The sequence below is a fragment of the Dendropsophus ebraccatus genome, chromosome 15, assembly GCF_027789765.1.
Source record: "Dendropsophus ebraccatus isolate aDenEbr1 chromosome 15, aDenEbr1.pat, whole genome shotgun sequence".
NCBI classification, from domain to species: Eukaryota; Metazoa; Chordata; class Amphibia; order Anura; family Hylidae; genus Dendropsophus; species Dendropsophus ebraccatus.
The window spans coordinates 34,216,676-34,233,376 of NC_091468.1; the positions used below are offsets into that span (position 1 = coordinate 34,216,676).

The 16,701-nt window shown below is 41.9% G+C and overlaps 1 protein-coding gene across 1 annotated transcript in view; it reads right to left on the minus strand.

The window, feature by feature from the left end:
• LOC138774376 (interferon-induced, double-stranded RNA-activated protein kinase-like) overlaps positions 1 to 16,701 on the minus strand; it is an 82,780-nt gene that overhangs the window by 10,180 nt on the left and 55,899 nt on the right. The window contains exons 21-28 of the mRNA XM_069955169.1: positions 16,486 to 16,552; positions 8,890 to 8,948; positions 7,749 to 7,797; positions 7,222 to 7,265; positions 6,554 to 6,676; positions 5,926 to 6,048; positions 1,644 to 1,836; positions 406 to 549 (exon numbers count right to left, since the gene is read on the minus strand). Coding sequence (XP_069811270.1) covers positions 406 to 549; positions 1,644 to 1,836; positions 5,926 to 6,048; positions 6,554 to 6,676; positions 7,222 to 7,265; positions 7,749 to 7,797; positions 8,890 to 8,948; positions 16,486 to 16,552 — 802 coding nt within the window. The remainder of the gene's footprint in view (positions 1 to 405; positions 550 to 1,643; positions 1,837 to 5,925; positions 6,049 to 6,553; positions 6,677 to 7,221; positions 7,266 to 7,748; positions 7,798 to 8,889; positions 8,949 to 16,485; positions 16,553 to 16,701) is intronic.

Consider the following 16,701-nt stretch of genomic DNA (forward strand, 5'->3'; position numbering starts at 1 on the left):
CATAGGAACACAAACCAGTCCTACAGCTAAAGGCAATGTTCGTACAACATAATTTTTCAGTAATGAACCAAAACTGTTAAACACAGTGTGAACATAGGCAAAATGCAAAATGTAAGTTGTGATGTACTCGGTATTCTGCCACCTTTTTGTAACAGAAATAACTTTTTTAGCTCTTTGAATTGGCTGATTTGTGTATATGCCATACACAGAGAGTGTGTATACAGAGAAACTCCTAATTGATTCAAGAAAAATAAAAATTAAAACAGTACTGACATACGATGGAACCTCTAAAAAAACAAGAAATGATTATAATTTATTCAAGAAGAATATAAATTAATACAGCACTGACATATACAATGGAATCTCAAAAAAAAAAAAAATCATTATTATACATATGGTATTTACCTGCTCTGGAGCCATATAAGATTCAGTACCAATGTCACGAGTTCTCTCCAGTGCCTCATTCTCTTCCTCACTAATCATTCTAGTAACCAGGCCAAAATCTCCAATTTTTACTACCATGTCTTTGGTAAAAAGTATATTTTCAGGCTGTAACATAAGAGTAACCATTACTTTAGGTTTGTAAAGTGACCCTCCTTTTAACTCTGCACCTCAATTTTACCACTGCAAAAAAATGCCACAGAATTAAGAAATACTAAATCTAATGTGTAAAACCACATTCAAGAAAGGCCGTGGACACCTTTGCACTCAATTTTTTTTAAAATTTGATTCTTTAATGCAAAATTGCGCAACTTTGTAGTCATCATCAAAAATATATTACCATCTAGCTACTCTTTAGAGAAAGAGAAGTCTGTAGGATGAACTTTTGGGTGAATTGTGTTACACCCCAGCCCAAAGTGCTGACATACAAAAGGTAAAATCCCCTAGCATTAACAAGGTGATATTCCCCAAAATCTTTATATTTCAATGTCATATTATTTGTGATATTACTGCTTGGTTTCCAAATAGATGTTTAAATACAGACGTCTTTTGATCTATGTGTCATTATATTGTTTTTGGCAAAATGTACCACATCTGGTTTTCATATGATAATGACAATAAAAGATTTAACCATAAATACAGACGTCTTTAAGCAGACGCAAATAAGTTTTTGTACCGAGAAAATGGCAGGGCCACTTTGTTTAGGGAAAAATGGACACAACGGCCTTCAGAAAGATTCCGGCTGCCTTCGTAACCTATTAAGACCCATATGAGGGTTTTTTTTTTTGTGTGTGTGTGGGAGGGGGGGGGGAGAACCAATTGTACTTTGGAATTAGACTAATTTTTCCATAACATATGCTGGAAAGCTGGCAAAAAATATTATTCTAAATAGAATGGAAGAGATTTTTTTTCATATTCTCTTTTTTTAAACTTTTGTAGTCCCCCTGAGGGAGTTCTATGAGCAGTACCATGATTGCTCAAGGGGATCAATGCAGTACCTATGTCATGCATTGATCCATAATTTCTACACACATTGTATGAACGATCATACAGTATGCATGGGGAGAGTGGAACAGTTACCATGGAAACTTATGCTGAATGTTTTATTGTCAAAGATTTTGAAGAAAACATCAAAATTATGCAAAACACATAATTCAATTTTACAAATTATCATTCTGATATTTTGTATAAACCATACTCACCTTCAAGTCTCTGTGGATAAAATTTTGGGAATGGATGTATTTTACTCCTTCGACAATCTGACAAAAGATCTTAAAGCTATCTGACTTGTTAACTTTTTTTTTCAAGTTCCTCTTGTTGATCCACTCTCTTAAGCTCCTATTTTCACACAGTTCCATTTGAATATAAAGGCACTTCTCAGTTCTGCTAAAGTCACTGCAACACACCAAAAGCAAAAGGTTGGTAATGCCACCTCAAGTGTGACAGGACATCTTATAAACGTGTTCATTTTTATTAAAAATAGGTCAAAATAGGTTTTCTTCTATGGTCTAAATGTAGTCAGCCACGCTGAGTAAATACTCATATACGTGCGGGAGTTGACTCAAATGAAGCCACTAGCTCACAACAGTTTGGCCATAAAAGTAAATGGGGCCTGTGCCAGTATATGCACAGATACGTTGGCACCCATTTTTGACAGTACTGATGTATCTGTGTTTTGGAAGGAACAAACATGGTGTAAATGCACCCCTACTAACATCTGCTGTATACGTTTGGTGGATGTACAGTGGGGGAATTTTATAAAGGCTCAGGAGCTTAGCCCACTCCATATAGATGCCCAATGTTTAATACAGCTGATAACTACAGGCAGCACTTGGGGTTGTAGATAACTCCAATCACAGCCATTTAACCCCTCAGATGCAATGTTAAAATATCACTGCAGCATCTAAGGGGTTATCACCTGTTAGGGACATGCTGTTGAATTGTTATGTCTGTTTGGCTAAACTTGCCATAATAGTATGCCTATTAATGTGTTCTATAGCGGCTGTGGCATCTGAGGAGGTTGTACAGAAGGCAAGGTCCTCATCCATCACCTGACTACAGGGTACTATATGTAAAGGCCTCCAGGTCTTCCATGTTAGTAATGATGATATTATTTGCTAAAATCACAATACACTACAATATAGTGATGCTGAAGCCAAAAAGGCTTTTAAAAGCTTTTTAAAATACAAATTAAAAACATACTAAAAACTAAAACACCCGTTAAAGGGGTACTCCAGCTGGTGTCAGAAAGTTATATATATTTATAATTTACTTTTTAAAAATCTCAAGTCTTTCAGTACTTTTTAGCTGCTGTATGTCTTGCAGGAAGTGCTGTATTCTTTCCAGTCTGACACACTGCTCTCTGCTGCCACCTCAGGAACTGTCAGAAGCAGTAGAGGTTTTATATAGGGATTTGCTACTGCTCTGGACAGTTCTTGACATGGGTGGCAGCAGAGAGCACTGTGTCAGACTGAAAAGAATACACCACTTCCTGCAGGACATACAGCAGCTGAAAATTTCTGGAAGAATGGAGATTTTTTAAATAGAAGTAAATTACAAATCTTTATAATTTTCTGACACCAGTTGATTTGAAAGAACTTTTTTTTACCCCGCTGGAGTACCACTTTACAAATTGTCCTATGTTATGCTGCATTTACACGGAATGATTATCGTGCGAATTTGCACGATAACGAAAAATCGTACGTTTAAAAACAGTGAACAATTAAGTGACGAGCGAGAAATCGTTCATTTTGATCTTTGAACATGTTCTCAAATCGTCGTTGATCGCTCCCTCAAAATTCACAGATCGTTCCATGCTGATATGCCGCAAGAGCCCTTTACTTGAGAAGGTGATAGCCGTTAAAACCGTACCTCTGCGCCTCCGCAATCTTCCGATAATTGCTAATTGCCCCTATGCAAATTAGGGTCCGAAGACCATTTGAGGTGTCGCCTGGGTCCGGAGCATCACTCTGAACTTGCCTAATGCCGAGATGCTACAACAACTCAGAGGGAACTGAAGCACTAGCAAAAAGTGTGCAAATCCTACAGATGCAACTCACTGAAATCCTACAGTTATCCAGAGAATGTTTGCATGTAACTTTTGCCTTACTAGATATGTTCATAGTTTTTGAACAAGATAAACACTGGAGAAGCTGTCATTAAAAGATACACCTTTAGGCTATGTTCACACTGCGTATGATTCCGTCCGTAGATCGTACGCCTCCGTACATGTGCGGCTGAAACTACGGGCGTGGGGAAAATCGACATGCGGCCGGATGCGTACGAACCGCGAACATACGCCCGTAGTACAGTTATGCTTCCATAGCTTGATTCGAAGCCATCTGAAACAGGTCATTTACTTGGAAATCTTCGCCCAATAAAACTCACAGAACCTTTTGGATCGAAAAATCAAGTTCAATTTGGCTGAAATAAGTACTTCGTACGGGACCGCATGGAAATCCACGGCCGTGAGTTGGAACATTTCCGTCCTCAAACAATGGTCTTGTTCATTTTTCACGGCGCCGTATACGATCCGGCCGTAAGCTCATACGTAGTGTGCATTGTGCGGGCGTATATCTTATACTTTCAAGCGAACGCATCTACCTCAAAACTACGTGCGTATATTAGCGGTTCGCACTACGGACGGAAACATACGCAGTGTGAACATAGCCTTAAAGGAGAAGTCCAGCGAAATTTTTTGTATTGTAAAGTATTGTATTGTCCCCCAAAAGTTATACAAATCACCAATATACACTTATTACGGGAAATGCACATAAAGTGTTTTTTTCCCTGCACTTACTACTGCATCAAGGCTTCACTTCCTGGATAACATGGTGATGTCACGACCCGACTCCCAGAGCTGCGCAGGCTGTGACTGCTGGAGAGGATGATGGCAGAGGGATGCTCAATGTCCCTCCAGTGCCCTGTGTCCCTCAGTGTCCCCCTGCCATCATCCTCTCCAGCAGCCACAGCCCGCACAGCTCTGGGAGTCGGGTCGTGACATCACCATGTTATCCAGGAAGTGAAGCCTTGATGCAGTAGTAAGTGCAGAGAAAAAAACACTTTATGTGCATTTCCCGTAATAAGTGTATATTGATGATTTGTATAACTTTTCGCCCGACTTCTCCTTTAACCCCTTAAGGACAGAGCCTGAAATGGCCTTAAGGACTGGGCTAATTGTCACTTTTGCATTTTCGTTTTTTTCCTCCTCGCCTTCTAAGACCCATGAATCTTTAATTTTTCCACCTACAGGGCCATGTGAGGGCTTGTTTTTTTCAGGAGCAGCTGTACTTTGTAATGGCGTCTTTCAATCTGTCATAAAATGAATAGTGGAACCCTCAAATTATCATTTATGGGGTGAACTTGGGTCAAAGAATGCAATTCTGCAAATTTTGGGGGGTTCCATGTTAACGTAATGCACTTAACAGTAAAACTGCCATTTTTTCTTTATTCTATAGGTCAGTCTGAACACAGCGATATGCATGGTTACTAGGTTTTCTTACGTTTTACTATTTTTATTAGCAGTAAAACTTTTTTTTGCAAATAGGCATATTTAAAATGGCCCTAGTGTGACTTCTATAGCGCATTTATTTTTTCACCTATGGGGTGTAATTTTTTGCGTCAAGTTTTTTGTTAGTAACAATTTTTTCTAGATTAGACATATTTTTATTTATTTATTTATACAAAAAATGGCATTAAAAAAAGCAATCTCTGCGTTTTTTTACCGGTTATTGTTCACGCCGTTCACCGTGCGGGAATAATATTGTTTTATTTTAATAGATCGGACGATTACGCATGCTACGGTATATAATATGTTAATTAACTTTATTACTTTCTATGTGTTTTATGTATGAAATGGGAAGGGGGGGTGATTTTCACTTTTATTAGGGGAGGGGCTTTGGGGCATTTTGTAAAACATTTATTGATTTATTTTTTTACACTTTTATATTTACCTTAGGGAACTATCACTTACATATATTGGATCAGTAACACTTTTCCCTGCTATGCAATAGCATAGCAGGGATCAGTGTTATCTGCGATCTCCTGATAGAGCCTGCCTGTGGCAGGCTAATTCAGATGACCTAACCGAAGACTGCACGGAGGAAGGTAAGAGACTTCCGGCAGTCAGGAAATGCGATCGGGACCCCTGCAGACACGCTGCGGGGGTCCCGATCTCCAAGTGACCAGAGGTGCTTTGGTAACTTAAACGTTGGGGTCGCGGCGCTTAAGGGGTTAATGGCGGCTGGCCGCGCGATCGCAGCAGCCTGCCAATGAGGGTGAGGGCCTGGCTGCAGATAGCAGCCGGTCCTCACCCGCTATGGGGCGGGCTCAGCTTGTGAGCCCGCTCCATAGCCTGGGACCGCGCCAGGGCGTACATTTAAGACCTCCTGCGTTAAGGCCCTGGCAGTGAGGGCGCAAATGTACGCCCTGTGTCAAGGGGTTAGTGTAAAGTATGAAAGTTAACACTCTCAACAACATAATTACCTTAAACTGGTACCACTCTCACTACTGTCAAGAAAGCAATCCAGACCGAACCAGGCATTAAAGTAACGGACAATATGTTGATGTGAAAGGCATGCTAAGGCTGTTACTTCTTCTAGAACTTTCCTAGAAAAATGTATAAATAAATAAATATGCATCATGATTAGAGATTTTACAGTAATAACAAAGTAAAGTGCTTTGTTATCTCTGCAATCCACTGATCAGCCGGCTGCCGTTTAACTCAGTGCTGCTCCTCCCCGGGTGCTGGGAAAAGCTGGATCCAGTCCTGGGAAACTGGGAGACATTTCCGAGGACTGGATCCAGCTTTTCCCCGCAGCACGGAGCGGAAGTCATTTAAAAGGCAGACGGCTGATGGGTGGATTGTGGAGATAACAAAGCACTTTGCTTTGTTATTACTGTAAATTCGTTCATTTCTACATAAAATATAAAAAACATGCTTTATTTTTCTCATATACAGTATATATAGTATGTCATGTAACTGGGCATTGGTGAAAGGAAATCTGGTCTTGTTGAAGAGGTGCTCTTCACAAAGAGGTGGTATTTTGAAAAGATTTCAATTAACTATTTATATTTTTCATATAAGAGTTTTGGAATATTGCATTATACTTACATGTCCTTTGCCTGCACGATTTTCACAGCGTAAAACTGTTTATCAATTATTTTCCTGGCTTTCATTACTTGACCAAATCCACCTTCATCAAGCATTGTGATGTTGTCAAACTCTTCCAGTTCACTGAGTTAAAAAAATATATATTTTTTTGTTAGATTATACGTACTTCTGATCTTAAAACAGATAAACATACTTGATATTGCTTGTCTATTTTTTTTTTAAGGTTTTGTGGAGAAACCCAGACTCAAGTGTTCCCATGTTGCACCACTGGAGGTAAAATGAAGCATTACACCGTATGCACTGAAATTGTTTAGCTGTTCATGTTATGCCTTTGAAGCCTCTCTTTCCTTTGGCTTAAAAAAAAAAAAAAAGGGTCCTAAAAGAGTGTCCACCATCCCGTCATCTTCTGCTCCCTGGACAACCCCTTTAATTATAATTTCCTTACTGGTTGTCAGAAAATTTCAAAGCAGGTAACTCCCTTTAGTAAAATTGTTCACAGCACAATAGTTAAAATCATACATCTGGCTGATGTGACAAGCTTGGCATGGCACAAATCACAGTGCCCCTCTGTTTATTTGTTGACATTCATTTTACTTACTTAATCCTTATGGATACAATTACATTCCTTCATTATATTAAACAAAAAAACAAAAAAAAAAGAATGATACCTTTGTGCTATGTTTAAATCAAACGAAGATAGAAGGGAACCACCCTAGGTATAAGCAGATAAGTTAATTTAGTTAAATTCTTAAAATATATACCTATATGAAGGGATACATCGTACGGATAATTTGCACACATATATACTGATGCATTATTTGCTATAACTCATATTTTATGCCGTATTGTGAGTTTTTAAAGAATAAAGTAAGAAAATTTATTAAATAAAAAATAATAATATTGTTTTAATTTAAAGGAGGAATCCCACGAAATTTAGATGATCAGGAAGGTGATACAGCTGTCACCCAGAAGATGAGTCCATCGAGGTGCAGTTACTTTTTGTGGGGTAAGTTATTGTGTAAGCCCTAAGGAACACTAATGCCACTAATAAATGTCAAGTGCAAATGGCAGCAGTGACGGATGGATGTTGGTGCCAGCCACTGGCTAGGCAATTGCTTTTAAATGTGTATTTTATGTATGTTCCGAGTCCTATTATTATTCTCTTTTATTTAATATTTTACATTGTTCACCTTACCCCTGAATCTGTAGCTGTCGATTGGTTTAGGTTATCATTTAAGTTTTGCCTAAAAGGTCAGAAAAGACACAAAACGTATGTTAATTATTAAGAGAACTGTACAGTGACAAACATGGCTGAAACAAGAAGATCACGTCCTTCTAGAAAGCAATTATATATGCAAAAAAAATATAACTATTCCTACACAGTTGAGTCACGCAATTATGACCACCAGCTAAGATTCAAAGCAACCGCCATATGCAGCAGAGACAGCCGCTTATGTAGGTCGTCACAGGTATCTGGAGCCATGCTGCCCCGCAACAGCTGGAGGGAGTGTGGGGAAAGATTCACAGAGAGAACATGATGATTGACGTGCTCCCACAGATGGGATCTTGTCTGGGGAATTATGGAGCACAACAAATCCTTTTTTTAATGTATGCAAAAACATGGTCGACCACATTTTTTTAAAAAAACAAATGTATTTAGATTTTTTTTATCCATTTTTCTATTTTTTTTATAATGGAAGCCACGTAACATACTGCCACCACTGTGGTGGGGAGTCATAAACCGGAGCCTTGTGCTCTTCAAAATAAGAAAATGCCCTCAACCTCCACATCTTCTCTAAAATCTGCTCTTACACTACAGAACTAACACAGATAACATCCCGCGGATTCCGCCGCTCGCTACCGCTTGACTCTCCGTCTGTGCCATAGACTCCATTCTATTCTCTGGCAGATTCCAACATCCACCCAAAGAATTGATCAAGGTAGGACCACCTTGATCATTGTGTTTTCTTTATGGATGCAGTCAGCATGACTCCAGATACTTGTGACATCTACCAGGACCTTACTAATCACTCTAAGCCTATTGTACAGCACACGGCAAAAACTCTTGATATTAGCTAGTGATTATACTCGACTGTGTATATACCTACATAAATGGGATACAGTAAATCTAACCTTAGATACAGCTTGAGAAATTTTTATACAGATCTCAAAGCATACAATGTTCTTGATGTAATTTACATTTTGCCTTCAGAAGTCAGACAATGCATTGGTTTAAAGGACTGGGAATTTAGCTGTTATTTTAATACCTCTAATAGAAAATAAAACGTTTGACCATTTACTGGCTAAATGCATTTTAAAAGCTGACCTGAGCTTACCTATGTGGTCTGCTGGAGTCTACTGATGGAGTCTCACCATCTGAAGAGCGAAATATAATCTAAACAAATTAAGAACACACTGTATATCAGAAATTTTATTGTTACTATATAAAGCAATAAACATTAGAAGAGTTAGATTAACTGTTCTCAACACTTCTAAATCACCTGAACACATTTTATAGCATAAAAATGCTTACAATACAGGATGACATAGCTTCTGTGCTGGAAGATCTTTTTACACAGGAAGGACTCCTTGAATTGAACAATAGCTAGACACACATTAATAGAATTTTTAGACACCCAAAATCGCTAACTTTGACTCCTATTACTCTCCTTAGATTCAGAAGAGGCTTTTGACCAGATAGACTGTAAAGTCATGCTAGATCAAACAGGTATAGGCCTGACAAAGACAAACACAAATTATCACTCCAAGCACACATTTGAATTAATAGCAACTATCTCTTTTTCTTACTATCTATAATGGCAACAGGGCAGGGGTGCCCCTTCATCTTCCTTTACATACTATGCATGGAAATCATACAGGTCGCAGTACATCAAAACCTCAATATTAAAGGTTTCCAGGTTGGCATCAATCGTCGTAAATGTACGGCATTCACCAATGTCTGTTTACTTTTCTTGTTATCTCCCCACACACACTTCTATCTCAAAACTTCTCTATATTCACTGATTGATGTATAGGGCTGAACCTCCAGACCAGTATGTCAATTAGTATATTTTTATGCTTTTGGTCTTTCTATTATAAGGAGATTTATTGTGATTTTCATGTGGGGTGCAACCTTAACCCCTTAACGACATCGGGCGTAAACTTACGCCCTGGCGCCATGGTACTTAGCGCATCAGGGCGTAAATTTACGCCCGATGTTTCCCCGATCGCTGCGTGTTCACACACAGCGGTCGGGGAAGATGGCCTGCTATAAATCATAGCAGGCCATCATAGCTTCTCGGCACGGGGGGTGGTTAACACCCCCCGTGCTTACGATCGCTGCTATAGGCTGATCAATTCAGATCAGCCAATAGCGGCGATCGGAACCTTTCCGGGTCATCGGTGACCCGATGACCCGGAAAAAAATGGCGGTCGGTGCTGTCCGAGGACGGCACCGACCGCCATTACTGTAAAAAGTAATGTTGATCGCCGTGCCACCGGCCCGATCGCCGTGAACGGCCGGCCGGCCGTTCACGGCGATCGGGCCGGTGGCACGGCGATCAGAGTCCCACAAAATAGTAAATACCTGCCCTGGACCCCTTAGCTAGGTAGCCGAGGGGTCCAGAGCAGGTATTTGTACATTACTCACCTGTCCCGGGCTCCTGATCGGCGTCTTCCGGGTTCGCGGCGTCCTCAGTCATTCCGTTCGGTCTTCGGGTCTTTCCGGCGGTCCTCGTCGTCTTCTTTCGGCTATTTTCGGCTATTTTCGGCTCCAGCCTCGTCATTTTCCGGATTTTGCGCTCTGCTGCCCCCTAGCGGCTGATATGTGTAATACACTTATCAGCAGCTACAGGGATATTCAGAATATAAAAAAAAAATTATTTTTTTTTCCCAAATTTTTTTTTTTCTATTTTCCGCACCCTATCGCCGCTGAGTGTTGATCAGCATCGCACGAAAGTGCGCTGCTAATCAGCAACTCCTCCTTTTTGGCGTAGGGTGTTTTTTTTCTATATTCTACTGCCACGGTCTGCTTATAAGTGCCGCACATTGCGGCATTTATCAGCAACTCCTTTGTTGGCGTAGGTTTTTTTTTTATACTTACTGTAAAAAAACACGTAAAAAACACTACATTACACCACACTACATTGAATAAAGTTTGACACTACACCACTACATACCCCATATACTAGTCCCCGTATAAAGATGGCCCCCAGGGTGTTTTCGGCGTCAGAGGGATACGTTATTATTGCCTCCGACACCAAAACAGCCAGTGAGGATGAATGGGGGGATCCTTCTTTCCTCCATTCATCCTCATCATCCAGTGACGTGTCTGGGGGTAGCGTAGCGTACGCTGCCCCCCAGACACGTCTTTTCCGCCAGTACCGTCCCAATAAGAGATGACGGCATGGTGTGAAATTCTACAAACTCTGTGAGAGTACCTCAGGGTACACTTACAGATTTCGGGTACGTGCAAACTGCGGAATGGCGAAGGATAACCCTTTGTGCATTCCGCAGCTGGCACCCACCGGCGGACTGATGCGGGCGCATGTCTCCACCCGTGTCATAGACTCCATTCTATGCACGGGCGGAATCCGTCGTCCATCCAAAGAATGAACACGTTGGACGGAGAGCGGAATCCGCCCGTGCATAGAATGGAGTCTATGACACGTGTGGAGACGTGCGCCTGCATCAGTCCGCCGGTGGGTGCCAGCTGTGGAATGCACGAAGGGTTATCTGTCGCGATTCCGCAGTGTGCACGTACCCTTAGAGTGTATGTAGGAAGGGACACCCGAATCCAGCCCCCAGATGCCCCCTTCCCCCCCATCCTTGGAGTTAGTGGGGAGATCGTCCGGGAACTGATCTTCCCACTGCTGGATAAAGGTCACCACCTGTACGGGGATAACCTTTATACCAGCACCCCCCTCTTCCAGTCCCTCGCTGCCCTGTAGCTTGCGGCACGATCCGAACATATCAGAAGTAGTAATAGAGCCCTAATATTTAGCAGCCATGGAGCGGACCCAGCGCTTCTGGATATGAAGGACCCTGTATCGCACCAGGACAACATATTCCAGGTGACGTCCCCCACACTGGAGAACGGGAGACCCCAGAAGAAGTGCAGAGTGTGGCGTAACAGGGGGATCAGGAAGGACGCCATTTTCCCGTGTGACACCTGTCCTGATCCCCCCGGCCTCTGCATACTGGATCGCTCCAAGGTGCACCACACGTCATTGGGGTTCTACATTATCTAAATTCTGTCCCTTATTCCTATTTCAGGGGTCACGTTGATCCGGGGATTATTCTGATCGCCATTATGGAGTCGGGAAGGAATTTTTCCCCAGTGATGAGGCTACTGTCGTCTGCCTCACGAGGGGTTTTTGCCTTCCTCTTGATCAACACAGGTTGAGTTTGATGGACACCTGTCATTTCCAACCTTATAAACTAATAATTGGCCTAATACCCCCAAATAAATTAGAATTGTCCCTTTTCCCCAGCTAAATAGGTATGGCCGCCATTCCCATTAGAGGAAGCCATGATGCAATTACAAAGCCTCTGTGCGGCCAGGACAGTAGAAACCCCCCACAAGTGACCCCATTCTGGAAACTACACCCCATAAGGAATCTAAGAAGGGGGGCAGCGGGGATATGGCCCCCTGGTGACGGCCACATTTGGGACGTGAAAATGAAAAAAATTGTATTTTTTATTTTCTCGGCACATGTTCTACGTAAGTGCCCGTCACCAGTGGGGTCCATATGCTCACTGCACCCCTTGTTAGATTCCTTATGGGGTGTAGTTTCCAGAATAGGGTCACTTGTCGGGGGTTTCTACTGTCCTGGCAGCACAGGAGCTTTGTAATTGCGACATGGCCTCCATCCTCCATTCCAGCCTCTAAATGGCGCTCTGTCCCTTTGGTGACTTGCCCTGTGCCCATATGGCACATTATCCCCACATGTGGGGTATTTTCGTACTCAGGGGACACTACCCTACACGTTTTGTGTTCATTTTCTTTTTTAACCCCTTGTGGAAATGGAAAAAAATCAAGGCTAGACCAACATTTAGTGTAATTTTTGTAAAATTTTTACTCTAAATTATTAATCTTGTCATGTTTTTTCATTTTCACAAGGGGTTAAAAGATAAAAAAAAACATTTAATGTGTAGAGCAATTTCCCCTGAGTACGGAAATACCCCACATGTGGACATAAAGCGCCATGCGGGTGCAGGGTGAGCCTCCGAAGGGAAGAAGCGCCATTTGGTTTTTGAAGGCTGGATTTGGATGGAATGGATTTCGAGGGGCCATGTTGCATTCAAAAGGCCCCTGTGTTGCCAAGACAGTTGAAACCCCCCACAAGTGACCCCATTATGGAAACTGCACCCCTCAAGGAATGTAACAAGGGGTGTAGTGAGCATATGGACCCCACTGGTGACGGACACAAATGTGGAACAATGTGGCGTGAAAATGAAATATTACATTTTTTACACTATAATGTTGGTTTAGCCTTGAATTTATCATTTTCACAAGGGGTTAAAAGAGAAAAAAACACACAATATATGTAGAGCAATTTCCCCCGAGTCCGTAAATACCCCACATGTAGACATAAAGCGTCATGTGGGCGCAGGGCAAGCCTCCGAAGGAAAGGAGCGCCATTTGGATTTTGGAGGTTGGATTTGGCTAGAATGGATGATGAACGCCATGTCGCATTTACAGAGCCCTCGTGCTGCCAGGACAGTGGAAACCCCCCACAAGTGACCCCATTCTGGAAACTGCACCCCTCAAGGAATCTAACAAGGGGTGCAGTGAGGATATGAACCCCTTGATGACGGGCACATTTGTGCCATGAAAGTGAAAAAATGAAATTTTTCCCTTTCACGTCACATTGTTCCACATTTGTGCCCGTCACCAGTGGGGTCCATATGCTCACTGCACCCCTTGTTAGATTCCTTGAGGGGTGTAGTTTCCAGAATGGAATCACTTGTGGGGGGTTTCCAGTGTCTTGGCAGCACGAGGGCTCTGTAAATGCGACAAATGGCCCTTGAAATCCTTTTCAGTGAAATTCAGCTTCCAAAAGCCAATTGGCGCTCCTTCCCTTTGGAGGCTCGTCCTGCGCCCCCTTGGCACTTTATCGCCACATGTGGGGTATTTCTGTACTCGGGAGAAACTGCGCTACACATTTTTTGTCTTTTTTTGCCTCTTATCCCTTTGAATTGAATTTAATTGAAGGCTAGAACAACGTTTTAGTGTAAAAAATAAATTTTTCTTTTTTCACGCCATATTGTTCGGAAAATCTGTGAAGCACCTGTGGGGTCCAGATGCTCACCGCACCCCTTGTTACATTCCTTGAGGGGTGTAGTTTTCTAAATGGTGTCCCTTTAGGGGTGTTTTTTAGGTTTTGACACCCCAGAGCCTCTGCCAACCTGAAGTGGTACAGTCAAAAATGACCAAATATAACGGAGGCGTTGAAATTCACTAGGCGCTCCCTTATATCTGAGGCTTGTGGTTGCGTCAAATAGCGCAATAGGGTCACATATGGGGTATTTCTATAAACTGCAGAAACGGGGCAATAATTATTGGGGTGCATTTCTCTGGTAATAGGTTTATAATTATGAAAAATATTGGATTACAATAAAATCTCTGCACAGAAAATTAAAATTTTCAAATTCCTTACACACTTCGCTTTTATTTCTGTGACTCCCCTAAAGGGTTAAAACACTTTCTGGATGTGCTTTTGCAGAGTTTGGGGGGTGCAGTTTCTGAAATGGGGTGCTTTGTGGGGCTTTCTAACATACAGGCCCCTCAAATACACTTTAAACCTGAACAGGTCCCTAAAAATATCTGATTTTGAAATTTTACTGAAAATTTGGAAATTTGCTGCTAATGTTTTAAGCTTCCTATCGTCTAAAAAAAATGAAAGATAGTTTAATAAATGCCGCCAACATAAAGTAGACATGTTGCTAATGCTATTTAATATATAATTTATGTGGTATAACCACTTTCTGTATACGCAAAAAAGTTTCAAAGTTGGAAAAATGCATTTTTTCACATTTTTTCACATTATTTGGTTTTTTTTCATAAAGATTTGTTATGAGTATCGACTCCAATTTACCAGAAATGTAAAGTACAATATGTCACGAGAAAACAATCTCAGAATCAGCCGGATAGGTAAAAGCATCCCGAAGGTATTAATGACTAAAGTGACACTGGTCATATTCATAAAATTTGTCTCTGTCATTAAGGCCATTTCAGGCTCTGTCCTTAAGGGGTTAAAGGAAAAATATTAGTAGGCTAGTGTAAACGAACCTGCTGACAGCTCCCTGCAGCTGCCTAACTCATCCTTCTGGGACCAGTCTTCTTTCCTTAGTCAGTCCTGACATTTTTGATAATTTTAATCAAACAGGAATATGTAAATTAGTGCGTTAGGATCACTGGGGGCATTCCTAGGTCCCAGAGCACCATTCTGCCCCCTTGCCACCTCCTTCGGTTACGGCTATCTATACATATTCAGTTATGGAAAAGCAGGCCAGTCTTTAGGTGACCAAAGGAGGAGGCGGGCAGGTGGGCTCTGGGGGGCCGAGGAACGCTGAACTTGCTGATTAACGTTTCCCTTTAATTTACACGTTCAGTTCTAAATGAGTGCATGTAATAAAAATATATATACCCTTCTAACAATTGTTACAAAGATACTATATAAAGATTGCACATTTGTTTAAGGGCCAACAAAATTTTCCTTTTTTTTTTTTTCCTCCTTGCACCTTTTTCAACAGAGTACATGTATATAGGTCCCGCACCTTTTTCAACAGTGTACATGTATATAGGTCCCTGTATACAGTACTTTACACGGCTGTCAGCTGAACCCGCTGCTCAAAGTGGGAACGGGCATCAGTATACAGTGTATGGGGCTCTCCATCGATCTCATCTTAGGGGTCCTGATTAATAAAAAAATCACTGCCCAACCACTTTGTTTTTGAACAGTCTGACTGTGGATTACCCCGTAGAGATATGGTCCTTTGACAAAGAAATGGCGTGGCATGGAGATGGTGGGGAAGGGACCCCGCATTTGAGAAACAATACAGGGCTTGTGGTCTACTTAGGGCCCTATTCCACCAGACGATTATCGTTCAGATTATTGTTAAATCGTTCGAATCTAAACGATAATAGTTCGCTTGAAATGCAGTTAGCGATTAACGACCGAACGAGAAATCGTTGATCGCTTTATAAGACCTGGACCTATTTTTATCGTTGCTCGTTCGCAAATCGTTCGCATTGAATAAGACGTCGTTCGGTCGTTTGCAATAGATACGAACGCAATAGCGAATAAATAGCTAAGAAAAAACGATCGCAATTACGATCATAAGTAACGATTATCGTTCCATGGAAATGAGTGAATGTTTTCAGGTCTTTCACAATAGCGGTCGTTTGAGATAATCGTTAACGATTATGCAAACGATAATTGTCCGGTGGAATAGGGGCCTTAAGGCCCTATTCCACGGGTTGTTTAGAGGAGCAATATCGTTCGTATTCGGCCGATATCGGCCGCTACGAACGATATTCGTCCCGTGGAATAGAGTGCAACGATCAGCCGACATCGTTCATGTCGGCTGATCGTTGCAGTCGCTTGTTTTTCAACATGTTGAAAAACAAGCGACTGATATAGCAGCGATCTGCTGCCGTCGCTCCGTTGAATAGGAGCATCGGCAGCAGACGCTGCTATATCCTATGGGCTGCCCGGACGATCAGCGATCCCCCAGGCAGCCCCCCCAGCAGCTCCCCGCCGCCCCTCCCGCACTCACCCGCTCGCTGACGCCGCGTAGAATAGCGGCGGCAGCGAGCGGGGAACGAGGAGCAAACGAGCGCTAATAGCGCTCCTTTGCTCCTCCAAACGACTCGTGTGATAGGGGCATTAATCTTTACTGGAGTGAACATGGAAATTTCACAGTACCTGTAAATCCCTGCTTTTTGACTGTAAATATTCACTTTGTGCGCTGGCACAAGAGCTGTCTTCAGAACTACAACATAAGAGTTATATATTACACGATAAAAAAGTACAGTGTCTGCGATAAAGTATGCATGCAATTAGAATGTTATCTAGTTGTTGGACAGAGAGCAACTGCAGGGAAGGCTTCAACATTTAGTTGATTAGACACTGGGTCTTGCC